Source organism: Dendropsophus ebraccatus, chromosome 3, assembly GCF_027789765.1.
Source record: "Dendropsophus ebraccatus isolate aDenEbr1 chromosome 3, aDenEbr1.pat, whole genome shotgun sequence".
In the NCBI taxonomy this organism is placed as follows: Eukaryota; Metazoa; Chordata; class Amphibia; order Anura; family Hylidae; genus Dendropsophus; species Dendropsophus ebraccatus.
The window spans coordinates 16522798-16540383 of NC_091456.1; the positions used below are offsets into that span (position 1 = coordinate 16522798).

Here is a 17586-nt window from a genome sequence, read left to right on the forward strand (position 1 = left end):
CCAGCATGCCCTGTCCTTAGTGTTGGAGCCTCTACATGCTTCCCATAGCGTTGGCCCAGCCCCCTGTTGTTCCTGTGTCCTATTTCGCTACCTGGTCCCAAGTCCCTGTTCCTGAGTCCTATCCGTTACCTGGTCCCTAGTCCCTGTTCCTGGTTCCTGTTCCCCTGTCACTCCATCTGTTCCCGTGTTCAGCCTGTCACGTGCGCTCTCACCTGCAGACCATTGCCTGTGCCATCTCCTGCCACGCCTCGCCTGCCGACACCAGCAACCAAGCCAGGGGTAGCGACCTGGGGGTCGCCTGCCGCAGCAAGTCCATCCCGCCTTGCGGCGGGCTCTGGTGAAAACCAGCGGCCCCTTAGACTCCGCCCCCTGGTGAGGTTAGTGCCATCGCTGGTGTCGGTCCAGTGGATCCACTACTCCAGGCGTTACAAGCCTGGACCGTGACCGCTATTGCCTTCCTGATATTTGTCGTGGAGTGTCTGTTGGCCAAGAAGCCCTGTTGGGAGGGGGATAGGATAGAGGGCAGTATCAGTTGTAGCCTGGTAGCTAAGAGTTTTGTCAGGAGTTTGTAGTCTTGGTTCAGCAGTGCTATAGGGCGGTAGGACTGGGGCAGCGTCACATCTTTGTTGGGCTTAGGTAACAAAATGGTTCTAGAGTCGGTGAAGTCCGTTACTGTCACATTCTGTTTGTATATAAGGTTATATAATCGGGTGGTAAGATAGGGGACTACATCCTGGGTCAGGATCTTATAGTATTCTCCCGTAAGTCCATCAGGACCAGGAGTCTTGTTATTAGGAAGCGTTTTTATTATGTCACGGACTTCTGCGTCTGTTATGTCTTCCTCAAGGAGGGCTTTTTGAGCCGGTGTGAGGCTGGGCAGGGATAAAGAGTCCAAAAAAGAATGTATGGTTTGTGAGTCCGACGGGGGCGCACTATATAAGTCCTCATAGTAGTTGTATAAAAGTGATTCTATTTGGGAAGCCTCAGAGGTTAGGCGGCCCGTGTTGGGGTCCCTGAGAGAGAGGATAGTGTGGCGGGTGCGGGGGGGACTCGTCAGTTTGGCAAGTAGAGAGCCGGTCTTATTGCCCCATCTAAAGTATTTGTTCTGGACGGAAGATGTGTGCCAGTGAGCTTGGGTTTGCAGGAAAGCGTCCAACAGAGAGCGTGCGTCCGCTAGATTTTGTTTAGTCAGTGGCATGGGATCTTCTGTATAGGCTAATTGTGCGTCACGTAAGGAGCTGTGGAGCGTCTGGAATTGGCGAGTCTGGTGTTTTTTTTGATGTTTTAGATAGCTAATGATGTGACCTCGGAGGACCGGTTTAGATGCCATCCACAGCAGAGGGACGTCATCAGCGTGTGTTATATTGTCATCTATATAGTTGGCCCATTGTGTTCGTAGGTAGGTCTGGAAGTCTGGGGAGGAGGCTAGATAGTTGGGGAATTTCCATATCTTGGATTTCTGAAAAGAGGGGGCTAGTTCCAGGGTTAGGCTGATAGGGCCATGGTCTGAAATGGTCATCGAATGGATCTGAGAGGTCCGGGTTGCAGGGAAGAGGGAGGATGTGGTGAGAATGTAATCAATTCGTGAGAAAGTGTCATGGACTCTAGAATGATAGGTGTATTCCCTGTCCAGCGGGTGGTTTAATCTCCAAGGGTCACAAAGGTCCAGTTGGGTCAGGGTCGTCAGTAGGGGCGGGGGAGGAGGCGTCTGTGAGAGTGAGTGATGTGACCTATCCAAGTCCAATTGGAGAGATTGATTGAAGTCGCCCGCCATTACAAGAGTGTGAAGTGGTCTGGCTAGTAAGTATTGTAACAGTGCGGAATAGAAATCCTGATTGGGAGTCGTAGGGGCTTATATATTGAGCAACGTGTAGGCGTGGCCTGCTATGTGAACGTTCAGGCAAAGATATCTGCCACTAGGATCCTCGTAGCTGGAGTCTATGGTATAGGGGACGGATTTACTGAAGAGGATAGCCACTCCTCTACACTTGGAGGTGAATGATGCCGACACACAACTGTCTACCCATGGGGCCTTTAGGGTGGGGTGCTCACTTCGCTTCCAGTGGGTTTCTTGTAGAAAAGCGATATCCGCTTTTAGTCTTTTTAAGTGTGTGAGAACCTTGGAGCGCTTAACAGGAGTATTGAGACCTGCTACATTCCAGGATACAACATTGAATTCTGTGGGTGTGTTATATGCAGGAGCGGTGCATGGTGTGGTAGTACTCATCCTATTCCGCTGGGCAGATGTCGTCGAATCCAAGAAGATGCGGGCGATGGTGATCCGTTCCTATCCCAGCGAGTAGGCGGCATCACCAGGCTTGGGGAGCACAGCGGCATGGGAGACCCACAGGCACGAGGGGGGAAGGGACAACTGGAAAGGGGAAGAAAGAACCTGTCTATCTTCTATGCCACATCTTGGTGCAGTGGGTCAAATGTTATGATATGCCTCTTCATCACAAGGTCACAGACAATGACCTGGCAAGCCTCTCTGCCTTGTAGAATAAGGCGTCACATCGTAAGTCACATCATAAATGAGTTTTAGATGAAGACGCACCACGTTACGCCAAGTTGCGTGATGGAATACCACTGCCCGAATCCATTGTTCTCAGAGAGTTAGGGTCCTATTCCACGGTCAGATGGGCGCTCGATCAATAATGTAAACAAGCGGCGATCTGCTAGATTGGCGTTCGTTTACTTGGCCTATTCCACGGCCCGATAATTGTTTAGCAAGGGCTGCAGGGACATTGTTACTTATGTCCTTGCAGCCCTGTTTAAACACCATGCATTACCTACACATGTTGCAGGTCTTCTCCTGTGTTCTTTCTTCCTCATGGTCCCTCGCACAGCTTCGGTGGGGGCTGTCTGAGCTGACAGACCGATTATCGCTCCGTGGAATAGGTCCCTTAATCGCCCACTAGAGCAGTGTAATAACCCCTAGAGAAAACGGAAACATTCCGCCATGCCAAACTTTCCTGTGTATCGGTAAAACTGGACAGATAATTGTTTGGCCGATAGTTATTAAAGGTGTTCGGCCACCTGGAATTTTATTATCCTTCTTTGGCATTTGCCAGATTTGCTGGATGGGTATTCCAGCCCTGCATTACACATTAGAAAACAGTTACACCATTTTTTTGCTTAATGCTCATAGTTACATAGTTCTTTTGAAAAAGAAAAACAAAAACAAAAAAAAAAACGACACATATCCATCAGGTTTAACCAAGAATCCTCTGTTTGTTAAGTGGTAATAATAAAAAAAAAGCATAACACTGAAAGCGTAAAGACTTTATTTCTGCTGTAGTCTAAAGAAATCTAGAGTGATTGAAAGAATATTAAAAAAAAAATCTTGTTTTTCCTCAAGTAATGCTTTGTTGTGACATTTGACAGGCGGTGTAGGTATTAAACAGCACACATCAGCCCTGACAACCGAGAACAAAGTCAGATATTTATTTTCTGGACAGAACAGCCGCCATCGTCCGAGCTACAGCTTCCCTGGACATAGTTACCAGCAGTCATAAATAGATCTGTAGAAATGTTCAACACATTTACAAAACACTTTCTTAGCAGATGCTTTGTAGGCAATTTCTGGCTCATTGGGAATGACATCACCCATTGTTCATTTAAAGGGGTACTTCGGCAAAAAATAGCTTTTTTCAAATCACATGGTTTCCGAAAGTTATCTAGATTTGTAATTTACTTCTATTTAAAAATCTTCAGTCTTCCTGTTTTTATCAGCTGCTGTATGTCCTGCAGGAAGTGATGTGTTGTCTCTAGTCTGACACAGTGCTCTCTGCTGCCACCTCTGTCCGAGACAGGAAATGTCCAGAGCAGGAGAGATTTCCTATGGGGAGTTGCTACTGCACTGTACAGTTCCTGTATCGGACAGAGGTGGCAGCAGAGAGCACTGGGTCAGACTGGAGAGAATACACCACTTCCTGCAGGACATACAGCAGCTGATAATTATGAGAAGACTGAAGATTTTTAAATAGAAGTAAATTACAAATCTAGATAACTTTCGGAAACCAGTTGATTTAAAAGAAAAGTATTTACGCCAGAGTACCCCTTTAAGGTTATAAGTAAGCTTTATTCCTGCTCACTATCTCAAAAGTAAACTTGATAAGGATAAAATCTTGAACCTCTCTCCTTATGTCCTAGTTGGGGCAGGAAGATTCATTTCGAAGCCCTATATGCTATTACTGTATTTCATAATATAGTTCCCCTTTCTTGTATGCAGTGCCAGACTGAGTCTGCTACAGTTATATGACTTGCCAACCCCATAAGAGCTAAACAGCCTTCAAGGGGTATTTCACTGAAAAATAACTTTTAATGTATTGCTGCCCGTGGTTATTATCTATTCAGTCTCCTTCCCCCAGTTCTAAGCTGCTGCTTTCTGCTGAAGACACAAAAAAACTATGTTTGACCTTTTCTCTCCGTCTTCCCCACCTCCCTTCTGAGGCGGCTGATGTGAACAAGTCCCTATCTGCAACATTGTAGCAACTTTGTAATGCTGGTGGATTAATCACAGTGAGATCATGACGAGAGATTTTTTAATAGAAGTAAATTACATATCTCTGTAACCAGATTACATAGTTACATAGTTAATACGGTTGAAAAAAGACACATGTCCATCAAGTTCAACCAAGGAGGGGATGGATACAGGGAAGGGGCGATAGGTTCTATACATATGCATTTATATTATTTTGCTCTAAGAACTTGTCTAGGCCGGTTTTGAAGCCCTCTACTGTTAGATTATTTGAAAGAAAAAAAAAAATTGGCGAACAACCCCTTACAACCCCAACAAAGTCAACAAGTTTTGTCCCTGGACAACCCCAAGGACTGGAGTTGTATGTACGGTGATAGTCACAATAGTTGCATCACAATATTCTCATTCAGTATTCTTACACGGATGTTAAGACGACTAGAGATGATCAAACAGCGGAAAATCTTAGGTTCTATTGAACCCGAACCTTCTGCATTTGATTCCCGATGCCTTCCCGATCTCCTCGGACCCGGGCTGTCTGAGGAGACAGCCCGGGTACCATCTGGAATTCCGGGATACAACCTATTACCTAGGCTGAATCCCGGAATTCCAGGTGGTACCCGGGCTGTCTCCTCCTTCCCCACGGACCGGGAAGGCATCGGGAATTAAATGCGGAAGGTTCGACAATGTTCGAGTTCGATAGAACCTAAGATTTTCCACTGTTCGATCATCTCTGAAGACGCATACATTAGGGATGGTCCGAACCTGCCGAGGTTCCGGCACCTCCGTGGAGAGGGTGGATACCGCCGGCGGACCGCCTAGAAAATTGGGATACAGGCTATGGCTATATCCCAGTTTTCCAGGCGGTCCTCCGGCTGTATCCACCCTCTCCACGGAGCGGGCAGACAGCGGGAATCATTGCCGAGAGTTCAGGTTCGTACGTACCGGTAACTCGGCAGGTTCGGACTATCCCTAGAATACATCAAAGTGTCTGCAAGACAAATGCATATGTATAAATATAGAACTCTGACCTGACTTTCACAATGAAAGGGTCTCAAGCCTGGAGGTAAAATATTCATGAGAAACACCGACTTGTAAACTCCAAACTCTTTAATGTAGACGTTGTAGATCTAGTACAATCAATCAATTATATTTCTGTCCCTCTAGACCTTCATCGGATAAACCGTGGCTCAATAAGAGGAAACGGTTGCCAAAGAAACTATGATCTAAATCACCGGGGGAACTGGTGAGAGACAACAAAGGGGAAATCATAAAATACTGACCCAGAGGGCCGCTTTTCATGTGTTTTTTTATGGAACTATCAGAACTCAAACAGACATTTATATGAGTGATATGCACATTCGTACACAACACTTCTGCTTTTATTTGGCACGTAGCACAGACACGATTGCCACACAATCGAAAAACGAAGCACAAATTATTAAATGAAGTCATGTGACCTGAGGTATTGTAGTCAGTTTTATGTTTGTTACAATAGAACTTCTCAAATATGATCTGGCTTGGGCACCAGGAGCTTGGACTGTGTAGCAGTGTTATTCAGGTAACTTACAGCACTGTATAGCGAGGTTATTTGTTCAATGTATCTGGGTATTATGTCGGCACTCTATGGTACTACAGGAGTGTATCAAAATACCCTGCTTCTCCGAAAACAAGACCTTGTAGTAGTTTTTCTGAAATGCTAAATATAAGGCCTCCTCCGAAAGTAAGACCTAGCAGACTTTTTGTTTGGAAGCATGCCCAACGAACAGAACGCCAGGGCATGGAGCTGTGATTCTCTTTAGCCCACCACTGTTGTCCTCTACCTTTACCGTCCATTGCAGAGCATCTGCATGCAGGACATAAAGACCGTCACCTGCCACCAACCCCAATGTTCCCTTCAGCGGCTGTCACTTGTAAATGTGCAAGCAAGGCATTAAGAGGCACATTACCTGCCGCCATCCTTGTTGTCCCCTACCGCCAGATGTAGAGCTGCACACAGTTTGCCGTTATCCCGTCGCCTGCTGCTATATAGTTTGCTGTCCCTGCTGTGCTGTACGAGTGTGCTGTGGTGAGCTCCCCCTGGTGTCTGGAAGCCGCCATATCATACGCTAGCCATGTTGTGCAAGTGATCCTCTTCATCGAAAAATAAGACATCCCCTGAAAATAAGACCTAGCGCATCTGTGGGAGCAAAAATTAACATAAGACTCTGTCTTATTTTAAGGTGCTGGCAATATCAGAACAGCCCATAAATATAATATATATATATGGTACAATTATTTAAAGTAAATCTGTAACACCCCAACCCCTCCAACCTGCTGGTACCATTCCATAGCTTGCATTAATTCATGTTCTCGGGTCCAAATCGCTGCTGGGACCATTATTTTGATACAAAGCATGTTTGATTCCCGCAGATCGTGGTCAAAGAGGCGAAGCCTAGAGCTGCCGTGCCCTAAGGCTGTAAAACCTCTCTTTTGTGATAGCTACACTAGTAGGATTTTTATTTTCGGCACCGCCATACGCAGGATTGGTTCAATGCCAACGATGAAAATCCAACCCAGGGGTGTAGCTACCAAAAGGAAAGGCAGGGAAGAAGAACAGAGAGCCATGGAAGGCCATGTTTTAGGCACTGCCTCTTAGACTTCACCCGGTAAGAATTAAAGGGGCTATCCAGTGCTCCAAAAACTTTCTTTCAGAGACAACACAATCAGGTGCGGTTTGCAATTAAGCTCCATTCGCTTCAATGGAACTGAGCAGCAAAACCTGCACCCAAGCTGGAGACAAGAGTGGGGTTGTCTCTGGAAGAAAGTGGCCATGTTTTGTAGCGCTGGATAACCCCTTTAACCATGTTGTGTACCAAAATAATGGCAGCAGCAATTTGGACCCAAGGACAGGAGAAGGATTGATATCTTTTTCCTATGTAGCAACTATGTAAATATTTTGTTCATAAAACTGACAGAATGTTTAATTTGATTCCACAAATTGATTACACAAATAATTTGCATGAGATGAAGTTTTTCTTCTAAGCGTCTACAGCTACAAACAAACAGCATAATAGGAAGCGGATATTAGAAACGCCGACGGTGAAATATTTGCATTTACACGTCCTGAAGGGAGAACAGATGGATGGATTTATTGGCAAACAGATAAAACAGTCAATAAATATGGATGAATATTAACGTATTGCATATGTGAAGCTCACCAGATCTTTTTGCTGTTTACATACTTGTATCATGTCTTACTTACTGTATTACATCTAAGGTAGTAAAGATATTATTAGTACATTGTCCGTAGGGAGAAGAATAATGGGCGTTTTATGTGTTTACAAGTGTTTGTGTATGCTGCGTTACTGCACCTTCACAACACATTATGGCGTAGCACACGGCACTGTATATTATCTCGCTATGCTGTGACAGTACCGGGATACAGGATTTGCTAAACGTGTCTGCTTTCTCCATAGATATTGTAGAAGGAACAGTCAATCATGGCATTGTGCTTAATGAGCAGAGAGGAGTGACTCTGCTCTACTTTGGAAGTTCCAAAAACTCTTGTATTAGTGATCCAAGTATATGTGGGCCAGAAGGTTAGTGCATTTGTATTTTCAACATATATGCTATTATTGACCTTTTAAAATCAGCATGTAAGATTTAAAGGGGAAGTCCCGTGAATTGGAAAATGGGAGGAAGGCGCGGGGTGCGGGAAAATAATAAACAAAGTAAACTCACCTATCCCCGTGAATCACTAGCGCCGCTCCTGGGTCACCCTGATGGCTGCCGGATGTAATTTTCGGCTTAAATCAGGGTACGTCATGTACCTAGTTCTTCCAGTTGCAAGGTTATGGCCCGGCTGAGCGATTGCCTTCCAGTCAGTGACTGGGGGGATGTCCTGTCTCAGTCACTGATTGGCTAAGAGGGATATAGATGATCTGGGTACTTGATGTTTTCACTGGAAGAACTGCAGGTGGCCAGCAGCTGTCAACAGGACCCAGAAGCGGTGGTACAGGGCAAGGGGACGGGTAAGAGTACTTTGTGTATTATTTTGTTCGCACCCCCCTGCCTTCCTTCCCTTTTTAAATTTCACAGGACTTCTCCTTTAACTAAACCTTCTAATGCAGAGCTTATATTCCTGCCTGAAAATGATTGTCCAGTCTTATGTAAATAAGGTTGTCACTATATAATGAAAATGCTTTAAAGGGAATCTGCCAGCTCCTGGGCCCTACCTGAGGTGCTGACAGTGTTCTGTAGCTGGCAGCCCCCAGTGAGCATGGGGACTTTTTGGTACCTCTCTGTGCAGCGCATAATGTACAATCTTATGTCTCCTACTGTAATTAAGAGTCAAAGAGGAGTTGTTTGTGCCGCACTCTGGCACGCCTGATCACTCCTTTCTCCTCCCTCTTCTTCATGAATAATCAATGCTGCCCGGCCTCCTGCTTGCTCAGCTGTCAGATTGCAGATCAGTCCTCTGTAGGCAGGTTATGTCTGAAAGAAACACTCAGGTATAATTGAATCTCTTCTCCCAAATGTGTTGGAGCTGTGGTCTAGGGGTAACTCACTTGTCTGGAGACCTGCCAGCAGTTCATGCTCTGATGTGAATCCCCTGATGGACATTAAATAGAGTTCTTTTTCTCATTATTGTATCATTTTTAAGGCTATGTTCACACACAATTATTTGCTCAGTATTTTGGTCAGTATTTTCCAACCAAAACCAGGAGTGGATTGAGAACACAGAAAGGCTATGTTCATACACTGTTGAAATTGAGCGGTCATTTAATGGCAAATATCGGACGTTGTTTTAAAATAACTAATTATTTGCCATTAAAGGAGAAGTCCGGTGAAAATTTTTATCAAAGTATTGTATTGCCCCCCAAAAGTTATACAAATCCCCAATATACACTTATTATGGGAAATGCTTATGAAGTGCTTTTTTTCCCTGCACTTACTACTGCATCAAGGCTTCACTTCCTGGATAACATGGTGATGTCACTTCCTGGATAACATGGTGATGTCACTTCCTGGATAACATGGTGATGTCACTTCCTGGATAACATGGTGATGTCACTTCCTGGATAACATGGTGATGTCACCCGACTCCCAGAGCTGTGTGGGCTGTGGCTGCTGGAGAGGATGATGGCAGGGGGACACTGAGGGACACAGGGCACTGGAGGGACACTGAGCATCCCTCTGCCATCATCTTCTCCAGCAGCCACAGCCCGCACAGCTCTGGGAGTCGGGTCGTGACATCACCATGTTATCCAGGAAGTGACATCACCATGTTATCCAGGAAGTGACATCACCATGTTATGCAGGAAGTGACATCACCATGTTATCCCAGAAGTGACATCACCATGTTATCCAGGAAGTGAAGCCTTGATGCAGTAGTAAGTGCAGGGAAAAAAGCACTTTATAAGCATTTCCCATAATAAGTAATTATATAAAATACTGACCAAAATACTGAGCAAAAATACTGTGTGCGAACATAACCTTAAAAATGATACAATAATGAGGAAAACATAAATAAATAAAGACCTAGACCACAGCTTTAACTATATCATTGTTTCTTTCAGACATAAACTGCCTACAGAGGACTGATCTGCAATCAGTTTTAACACTATAAAAGTAACAGTCATGCTTTCCCAACCTTGTATAACCCCTACAAAACGGTACATTTCTGCTACCGTTAGCATTGTATTTGCTTTGTTATGTATATGAGATATCAATGTTGCTTTTTCCTTCAAAACTAGGAGTCTCGTTTTCATTTTTTTGGAAAATCCAGGACCAGCAACAAAAGAGACAACCAGATACCTATAACCACAACACTCCACATTTGCCTTCTCAGAACGGAGGCCACAAGGCCCGACAAGCACAGGCCTTTGGGAAAAAAGTAACGTCTCACGGATTCGAAATCTATTCAGATGAAAGTGATGGTTTTGTGGAAGTTTACACTCGTGGTAATTCAAAGGTGTGGAAGGCGAGCATTAAAGCCCCAGGTACAACAAGTCCTCCGTTATACCCTAGATTATGTGTAACCAGTGAGTAAGCCGACTTTACATATGAATAATCCTGCAAACTATTTCTGAAGAAAATCAGTTATCAATATCAACAATTATTTGTATTTTACTAACCTTATATGACAACTGGTCCCCAAGCAAAGTCCAGTATGTAAAATCCATATCTGTGTCCAAAGATTACGGGATAAATCCATTGTTTAGACCGAAGGAAGGGACTGATCCACTAAAATGGTAGTTGTGTAGGAAATGTAATAGCTTACTATATACTTCAGTATACTGCAACCCATTTTGATACTATTAGCCCCGGTAGAGGAGGTCTGGTCTAGTTGGCTGTATCACTTACTTTGAAGGGAAACAGATTTTTTTATTTATAAATCAACTGGTTTCAGAAAATTATATAGATTTGTAAATTACTTCTATTTAAAAACCGCAAGTCTTCCAGTAGTTATCAGCTGCTGTATGTCCTGCAGGAAGTAGTGCATTGTTTCCAGTCTGACACAGCGCTCTCTGCTGACACCTCTGTCCATGTCAGGAACTATCCAGAGCAGTAGCAAGTCCCCATAGAAAACAGTTTCTGACATGGACAGAGGTGGCAGCAGAGAGCTCTGTGTCAGACTGGAAATAATACACCATTTCCTGCAGGACATACAGCAGCTGATAAATACTGTAAAACCTGAGATTTTTTTAATAGAAGTACTTAACAAATCAATATAATTGTCTGGTACCAGTTGATTTGAAATAGATAAATAAATTAAAAAATAAATATATATATATATATATATATATATATATATATATATATATATATATTTTAATTTAATTTAATTTATTTTTTTCCGCCAGCATTCCCCTTTAATGGGCAGTCATCATATACAGTACATGTATTTGAGATACATTTATTATCTTCTGGGATGGTTAGATGTCTTTACCACTGCCATCCCATTCATAGTTGACTTTGCATAACCCCGAGCAGAAGTCTTTTTATAGTTCCGTATTCCATACTTTATTAATCTGAAAGACTTGACATTTAAAAAAGGATAAAAAAATCACGTAAACTGACATTCCTGAAGTAAAGCTGAACGGCTAGTATCGGACTTTGTATATGAGACTATTCCAACTTTTATAGTTTAATTTATTAGTTTGCCAATCAGGAAATAATAATTTCTAACATACAGTATATGTATTTAAAATTCAGTTTATCAGTGTAGTAGCGTCTGTTAAAAAGAGTGCTGCCCCCCTGCAAAGTGTTGCCCAAGGCACCGGACTACGGTTACCTAGTGGTAAATATGAACCTGGCCTTGATAAATGTAATGCACTGATAGGAAGACTGATAGGACTAAACATGGCGTCACTCAACTTATCCCTCACACACATCTAGTATAACTGCTGATACTTAAATATGACTGCTTAGTAGTGATGAGCGAATAGAGAGATATTCGAATATTCGATATTCGTACGAATATCCCGCGAATATTCAAATATTTGATCAAATGTTCGATACCATTAAAGTCTATGGGACCAAGTATTCGATTAGTAAAAAACATCTATTTGACCATTTGGAGGGTAAAACTGGAAGCTGGGGGATTTGAACGCTTATCGAATATTTATCGAATATTTGCGGGATATTCGTACGAATAACGAATATTCGAATATCTCACTATTCGATCGAATATCTATTCGATCGAACAGTATTCGCTCATCACTACTGCTTAGATATATACCTGTAGTACTTTATTGTGGAGTAGAACTTATACAGTATTGCTACCTACAGTAGTATTTCTGCATCACGTCTGTCAGTTTATACACAGCAGCAGAACCATCATGAGGGCAGTACTGGTGGTACTTCCATCAATCACGTCAAAAGACGTCCGAAAATAATTGTCATGATGATTATTTTGACGTCCTTGCAGACAACATCCATCATTTTATACGCTCTGTGCATTAAACGTCCATCATCTCATTGACTTGCATTAAAGTTTGTTAAATTGCAGCTAAAACTGACGTATTTTTAAAGAGAAAAACTTTTTTGACATTGTGGGAACATAGCCCTGCCAATATCAATGACCGATATGTGTGATAAGTGGTTGTGCTAACAGTGATTTGTATACATAATTCCTTTCTATTTTCTCTCTTTCTTTAAGGTCCCTATTGGACACACGTCCTGTTTACCTGGACTTCCATTGATGGTCTGAAGGTCTATGTGAATGGCACGTTCAATGCCAGCGATTCCCGAGGTCAGGTTTCCCAGAGTTATGGGGATAGTAATGACAGCTTAGTTGTGGGAACAAGCAGCGATCCTTCGAGACAGTATGTGAACGGCGCTTTCGATGAGTTCATCATATGGGAGAAGGCGCTCAGCCCATTAGAGATCCACCACTATTTTTCAGCTGCCATTGGTATGTTATTTTGGTAAGCAACATCTGTGTATGTCGCTTCTTGATTACATGTATATTCATATATAAAATTACTTATGTTGTCATAGACCTCAGCTCTGACACTGCTGACGAGTAATAGTAACTTATGCAATTACGCTTAGATGAAGATTGTTTATAAGACATTATCTATAATTGATCTGATTGGGACATCATGGTAACATGAGAATTAAGGATCCTTCTTTTACAGCCTCTGATTACCCCAGATGGGTTTATTTTTAACAATAACAAAAAATATATGTGTTATTCCCATCATAGAATGTCATGGCATCATGCTAGGATACACCAGAACATTCTGATCATTAGCGTTGAGCAGACTTGCATTTGACTCCCAGTATCTGTAGAAGTATGATGCTACCTTAGGGTGCGTTCACACCATGGAATACGCGCAGAAAACTTCCCGCAGATTCCGCCCTTTGCCCCCTGCACACTCCCGCTTGACTCTCTGCCCTTCCCATAGACTTCATTCTATGCTTGGGCAGATTCCGCCAGCCACCGAAAGAATTGACATGTCAATTCCTTTGGAGGACGGCGTAATCTGCCTGAGCATAGAACGGAGTTTATGGCACGGGTGGAGAGTCAAGCGGGAGCCCATGGGGGTGACCGGCGAAATCCATGAAAATTCCATAGTGTGAACGCACCCATAGAGAGTCCTGGAAAATAGGGCTACAGTCATTGGGTGGGTTCACACACAGTGTATTTCAGGCAGTATTTGGTCCTCATGTCAGGTCCTCATAGCAACCAAAACCAGGAGTGGATTGAAAGCACAAAAAGGCTATGTTCACATAATGTTGTAATCGATTAGATGACCGTCATTTAATAGCAAATATTTTCTGTTATTTTAAAACAACAGCTGTTGTATTGAAATAATGGCAGTTATTTACCGTTAAAGGATGGCCATCCACTAAATTTCAACATTGTGTGAACATAGCCTTTCTGTGTTTTTAATCCACTCCTGGTTTTGGTTGCTATGAGGACCTGACATGAGGACCAAATACTGCCTGAAATATACTGTGTGTGAACCCAGCCATTAGCTGTATCCATGTTTTCCTGGCAGCCCTGGGGTGGCATTCAACTTCTCTAGACGCCAGTAGTCAAATGCCAAACTTTTGAGTTTGGAAAACATTGCTGAATCAGAACAGTTTGTCATAATAGGAGAATGGAGCGGGCTGCTGGTGTTGGCTATTTACTACTGCTGCCATCGGCAGCCAGGGGAGATAACTCCAATTGTTGTGGATCAGCCACCTAGATCCCATTGTAAGTAGTGACTGTGGCATCTAGATGGCTTGACATAGGCAGATAGCCCCTTTTATCACCTTCACTCCCTCGTCCTTCCCCCACAACAGAATTGCTAGAGAGCTAGGTGGTTATTGGTTAGGATGTTAGCAGGGGCATAGTGAAGACTTGGTACTTTAAGAGATCTGTAAAAATGCATTACACTGCAACATAGTACCATAACAGCGATTAAAGGGGTTTTCTGAGCTAACATGATTGATCCTCAGCCTGCTTACTGCCGCTCAGCTCCCATTCCCAATCAGGGATTGATGACCTAATCTGAGGATAGAGCATCAATCTTGTTAGCCCAGAAAACCCCTTTTAGCGATGGCATGTTAAAGTTCCCCTAAAAAAACAAGTCTCAATATGAAAAAAAAAAGCTTAAAATATAAAAACGCAAAGATAAAGTAAATAAGTACAACAGCATAAAATAACGGAGCCTTTATTCTACTATATATTACATTGTCATTTGTGTATTTCTGTTTGCACAGCTGGGTTTTGTTCTAAAGATTCTGTTTTTGCATACTTTTCTATACATTCACATATTTCCAGATTTTTTCGGTGGGCGTGAGCTTAGTGGATACTTGTCTCATTGTTTTCAGCACCCCTAGATGTCTATGTCTTAGGATCGGGGCTCACCACTTTTCATCTATTTCTATTATCCAAAGCGGACCTGTCAGCAGGAAAACAGGCAGGCAACTAAGGCCGCTGCTAGATAGGGCTAGGTAACATGACTCTAGGCAGGGGTGTAGCTAGGATCCATGGGGCCCCAAAGCAAGAAACTGTACAGGGCCCTACAAATCCTGTATGCCCCCCCCCCCCTCATACCATTCTCCCAGACCCCTAATGTGTGAATGAGGCCACTGGTGTGTAAGGGTGCTGGGAGAATGGAACGATGAGGGACATGTGAGTATGTGCATTGGGGCGGTGTGTGTGTGGGGGGTCTCTTGTGGCTGCAGACACAATGCTGTTTCCGTCCACAAGAGACTGGTAGTACACAAAGGCAGACCATGTTTCGCCAGGGTGCAGCCCAAGCCCCCCTGCCGCATGGGCCTCATAGCAGTTGCATGGTCTGCCTTCATGACAGTTATGCCACTGATTCTAGGCAGGGGGTGATCCCCAGCCCAGGTAAGTTCAATTATTGTCATCTAGTTGCTGTTATTCAAACTGGGTAGGCCATGGGAAAATAATAAAAGGACATGGGCTTGATTTACCTGGGTATTTGCCATACTGGGCAACACCCCCTAGGCTTTAGAACCTCAATTACTTGGTACTGGAAAGGGCTATGGAGACTAAAAAAAAAGAAAAGAAAAGTTTGGCATCCTGATGAGAAGCCCTATCTAGCCAGAGGCTTATATATACCCCTGTTTTCTCTGCTGACAGGTCTCCTCTAAGTACCATTCACACAGCAAACACATATTATCATTCTGTATTAATACTATATTTACCGCTGCAAATATATAAAACGCAGGAAAATCAAATGTTACTTTAATGGAACTATATAAATTGTGGCCAACAACACTTTTCATAGATTCTCATTCATATTATGAGTTAGAAAAAAAAAAAAGACGGAACATGATAAATATGAAACTTGAACTATAGTTTGCCTATACGATAGTTACAACTAAATGGAAAATGATCCTTTAAGAGGAACCATATGATAGTTATAAAATTCATATATTTTCTCATTTAACGGAAGTATGGAAGTCGTCCGTGCTGCTGCACTTCTGCAGATGTTGCTTTGCAGCTGGATAAGTCCTCAGCCAGCACAGGATTCAGGAATTTCCGCACTGCTCTCCTGTTGGCACTTATTAAACATGCATGAGAATGATTGTTCTCCGTGTTAATATTAACCTTAGGAGCACCAGCAATGTTACAGTATGGAATACATTACATGTTTATTTCATTCTCTTTAGAATAGCTTTAAAAGAGTTGTCTGGATCCTTAAAGCAGACCTGTCAGAAGGAGAAGAGGATTGTAAACAAGCCCATGGCTAGATAAGGCTTCCTATTAAGATTCCAGACATACCTTCTATATTTCAATAGTCCTCTACTGGTGAGATAAAAGCTCAAGTGCCCAGGAGGTGTTATGGGCTTATTCACGCTGAGAGCAGAGCATGGAGGAGTATGCGACCATGCCTTGGTCCCCGGTGTCAACCTCAGAGCCTGTATAGTCCTATGAAGGACACTGGGGGGAAGGGCATGGTCATATGCTCCTCCATGTCGGCCATTTTATGGACAGATTCACCACAGAGCAGGACAGTCCAGCCTGGAGGAGGGGAGTCTAATTTTAGCACTATGAGGTACACAGGGAGCTGCTGTCAGTATATACAGTGAGTACAGGGAGCTGCTGTCAGTATATACAGTGAGTACACAGGAAGCTGCTGTCAGTATATACACTGAGTACACGGGGAGCTGCTGTCAGTATATATAGTGAGTACACATGGAGCTGCTGTCAGTATATACAGTGAGTACACAGGTAGCTGCTGTTAGTATATACAGTGAGTACACAGGGAGCTGCTGTCAGTATATACAGTGAGTACACAGGGAGAGGCTGTCAGTATATACAGTGAGTACAGGAAGCTGCTGTCAGTATATACAGTGAGTACACAGGGAGCTGCTGTCAGTATATATAGTGAGTACACAGGGAGCTGCTGTCAGTATATACAGTGAGTACAGGAAGCTGCTGTCAGTATATACAGTGAGTACACAGGGAGCTGCTGTCAGTATATACAGTGAGTACACAGGGAGCTGCTGTCAGTATATACAGTGAGTACACAGGGAGCTGCTGTCAGTATATACAGTGAGTACACGGGGAGCTGCTGTCAGTATATATAGTGAGTACACAGGGAGCTGCTGTCAGTATATACAGTAAGTACAGGGAGCTGCTGTCAGTATATACAGTGAGTACACGGGGAGCTGCTGTCAGTATATATAGTGAGTACACATGGAGCTGCTGTCAGTATATACAGTGAGTACACAGATAGCTGCTGTTAGTATATACAGTGAGTACACAGGGAGCTGCTGTCAGTATATACAGTGAGTACACAGGGAGCTGCTGTCAGTATATATAGTGAGTACACAGGGAGCTGCTGTCAGTATATACAGTGAGTACAGGAAGCTGCTGTCAGTATATACAGTGAGTACACAGGGAGCTGCTGTCAGTATATACAGTGAGTACACAGGGAGCTGCTGTCAGTATATACAGTGAGTACACAGGGAGCTGCTGTCAGTATATACAGTGAGTACACAGGGAGCTGCTGTCAGTATATACAGTGAGTACACAGGGAGCTGCTGTCAGTATTTACAGTGAGTACACAGGGAGCTGCTGTCAGTATATACAGTGAGTAGACAGGGAGCAGCTGTCAGTATATACAGTGAGTACACAGGGAGCTGCT

At 43.4% G+C, this 17586-nt stretch overlaps 1 protein-coding gene across 5 annotated transcripts in view; it reads left to right on the plus strand.

Annotated features, from left to right (window-relative positions):
• The window catches only part of ADGRD1 (adhesion G protein-coupled receptor D1), a 482082-nt gene that overhangs the window by 56739 nt on the left and 407757 nt on the right, over window positions 1–17586 (plus strand). For all 5 annotated transcript variants that reach the window (XM_069961003.1, XM_069961004.1, XM_069961007.1 and 2 more), the window contains 3 exons: window positions 7936–8058; window positions 10216–10461; window positions 12624–12878. In XM_069961003.1, the coding sequence (XP_069817104.1) occupies window positions 7936–8058; window positions 10216–10461; window positions 12624–12878 (624 nt within the window). The remainder of the gene's footprint in view (window positions 1–7935; window positions 8059–10215; window positions 10462–12623; window positions 12879–17586) is intronic.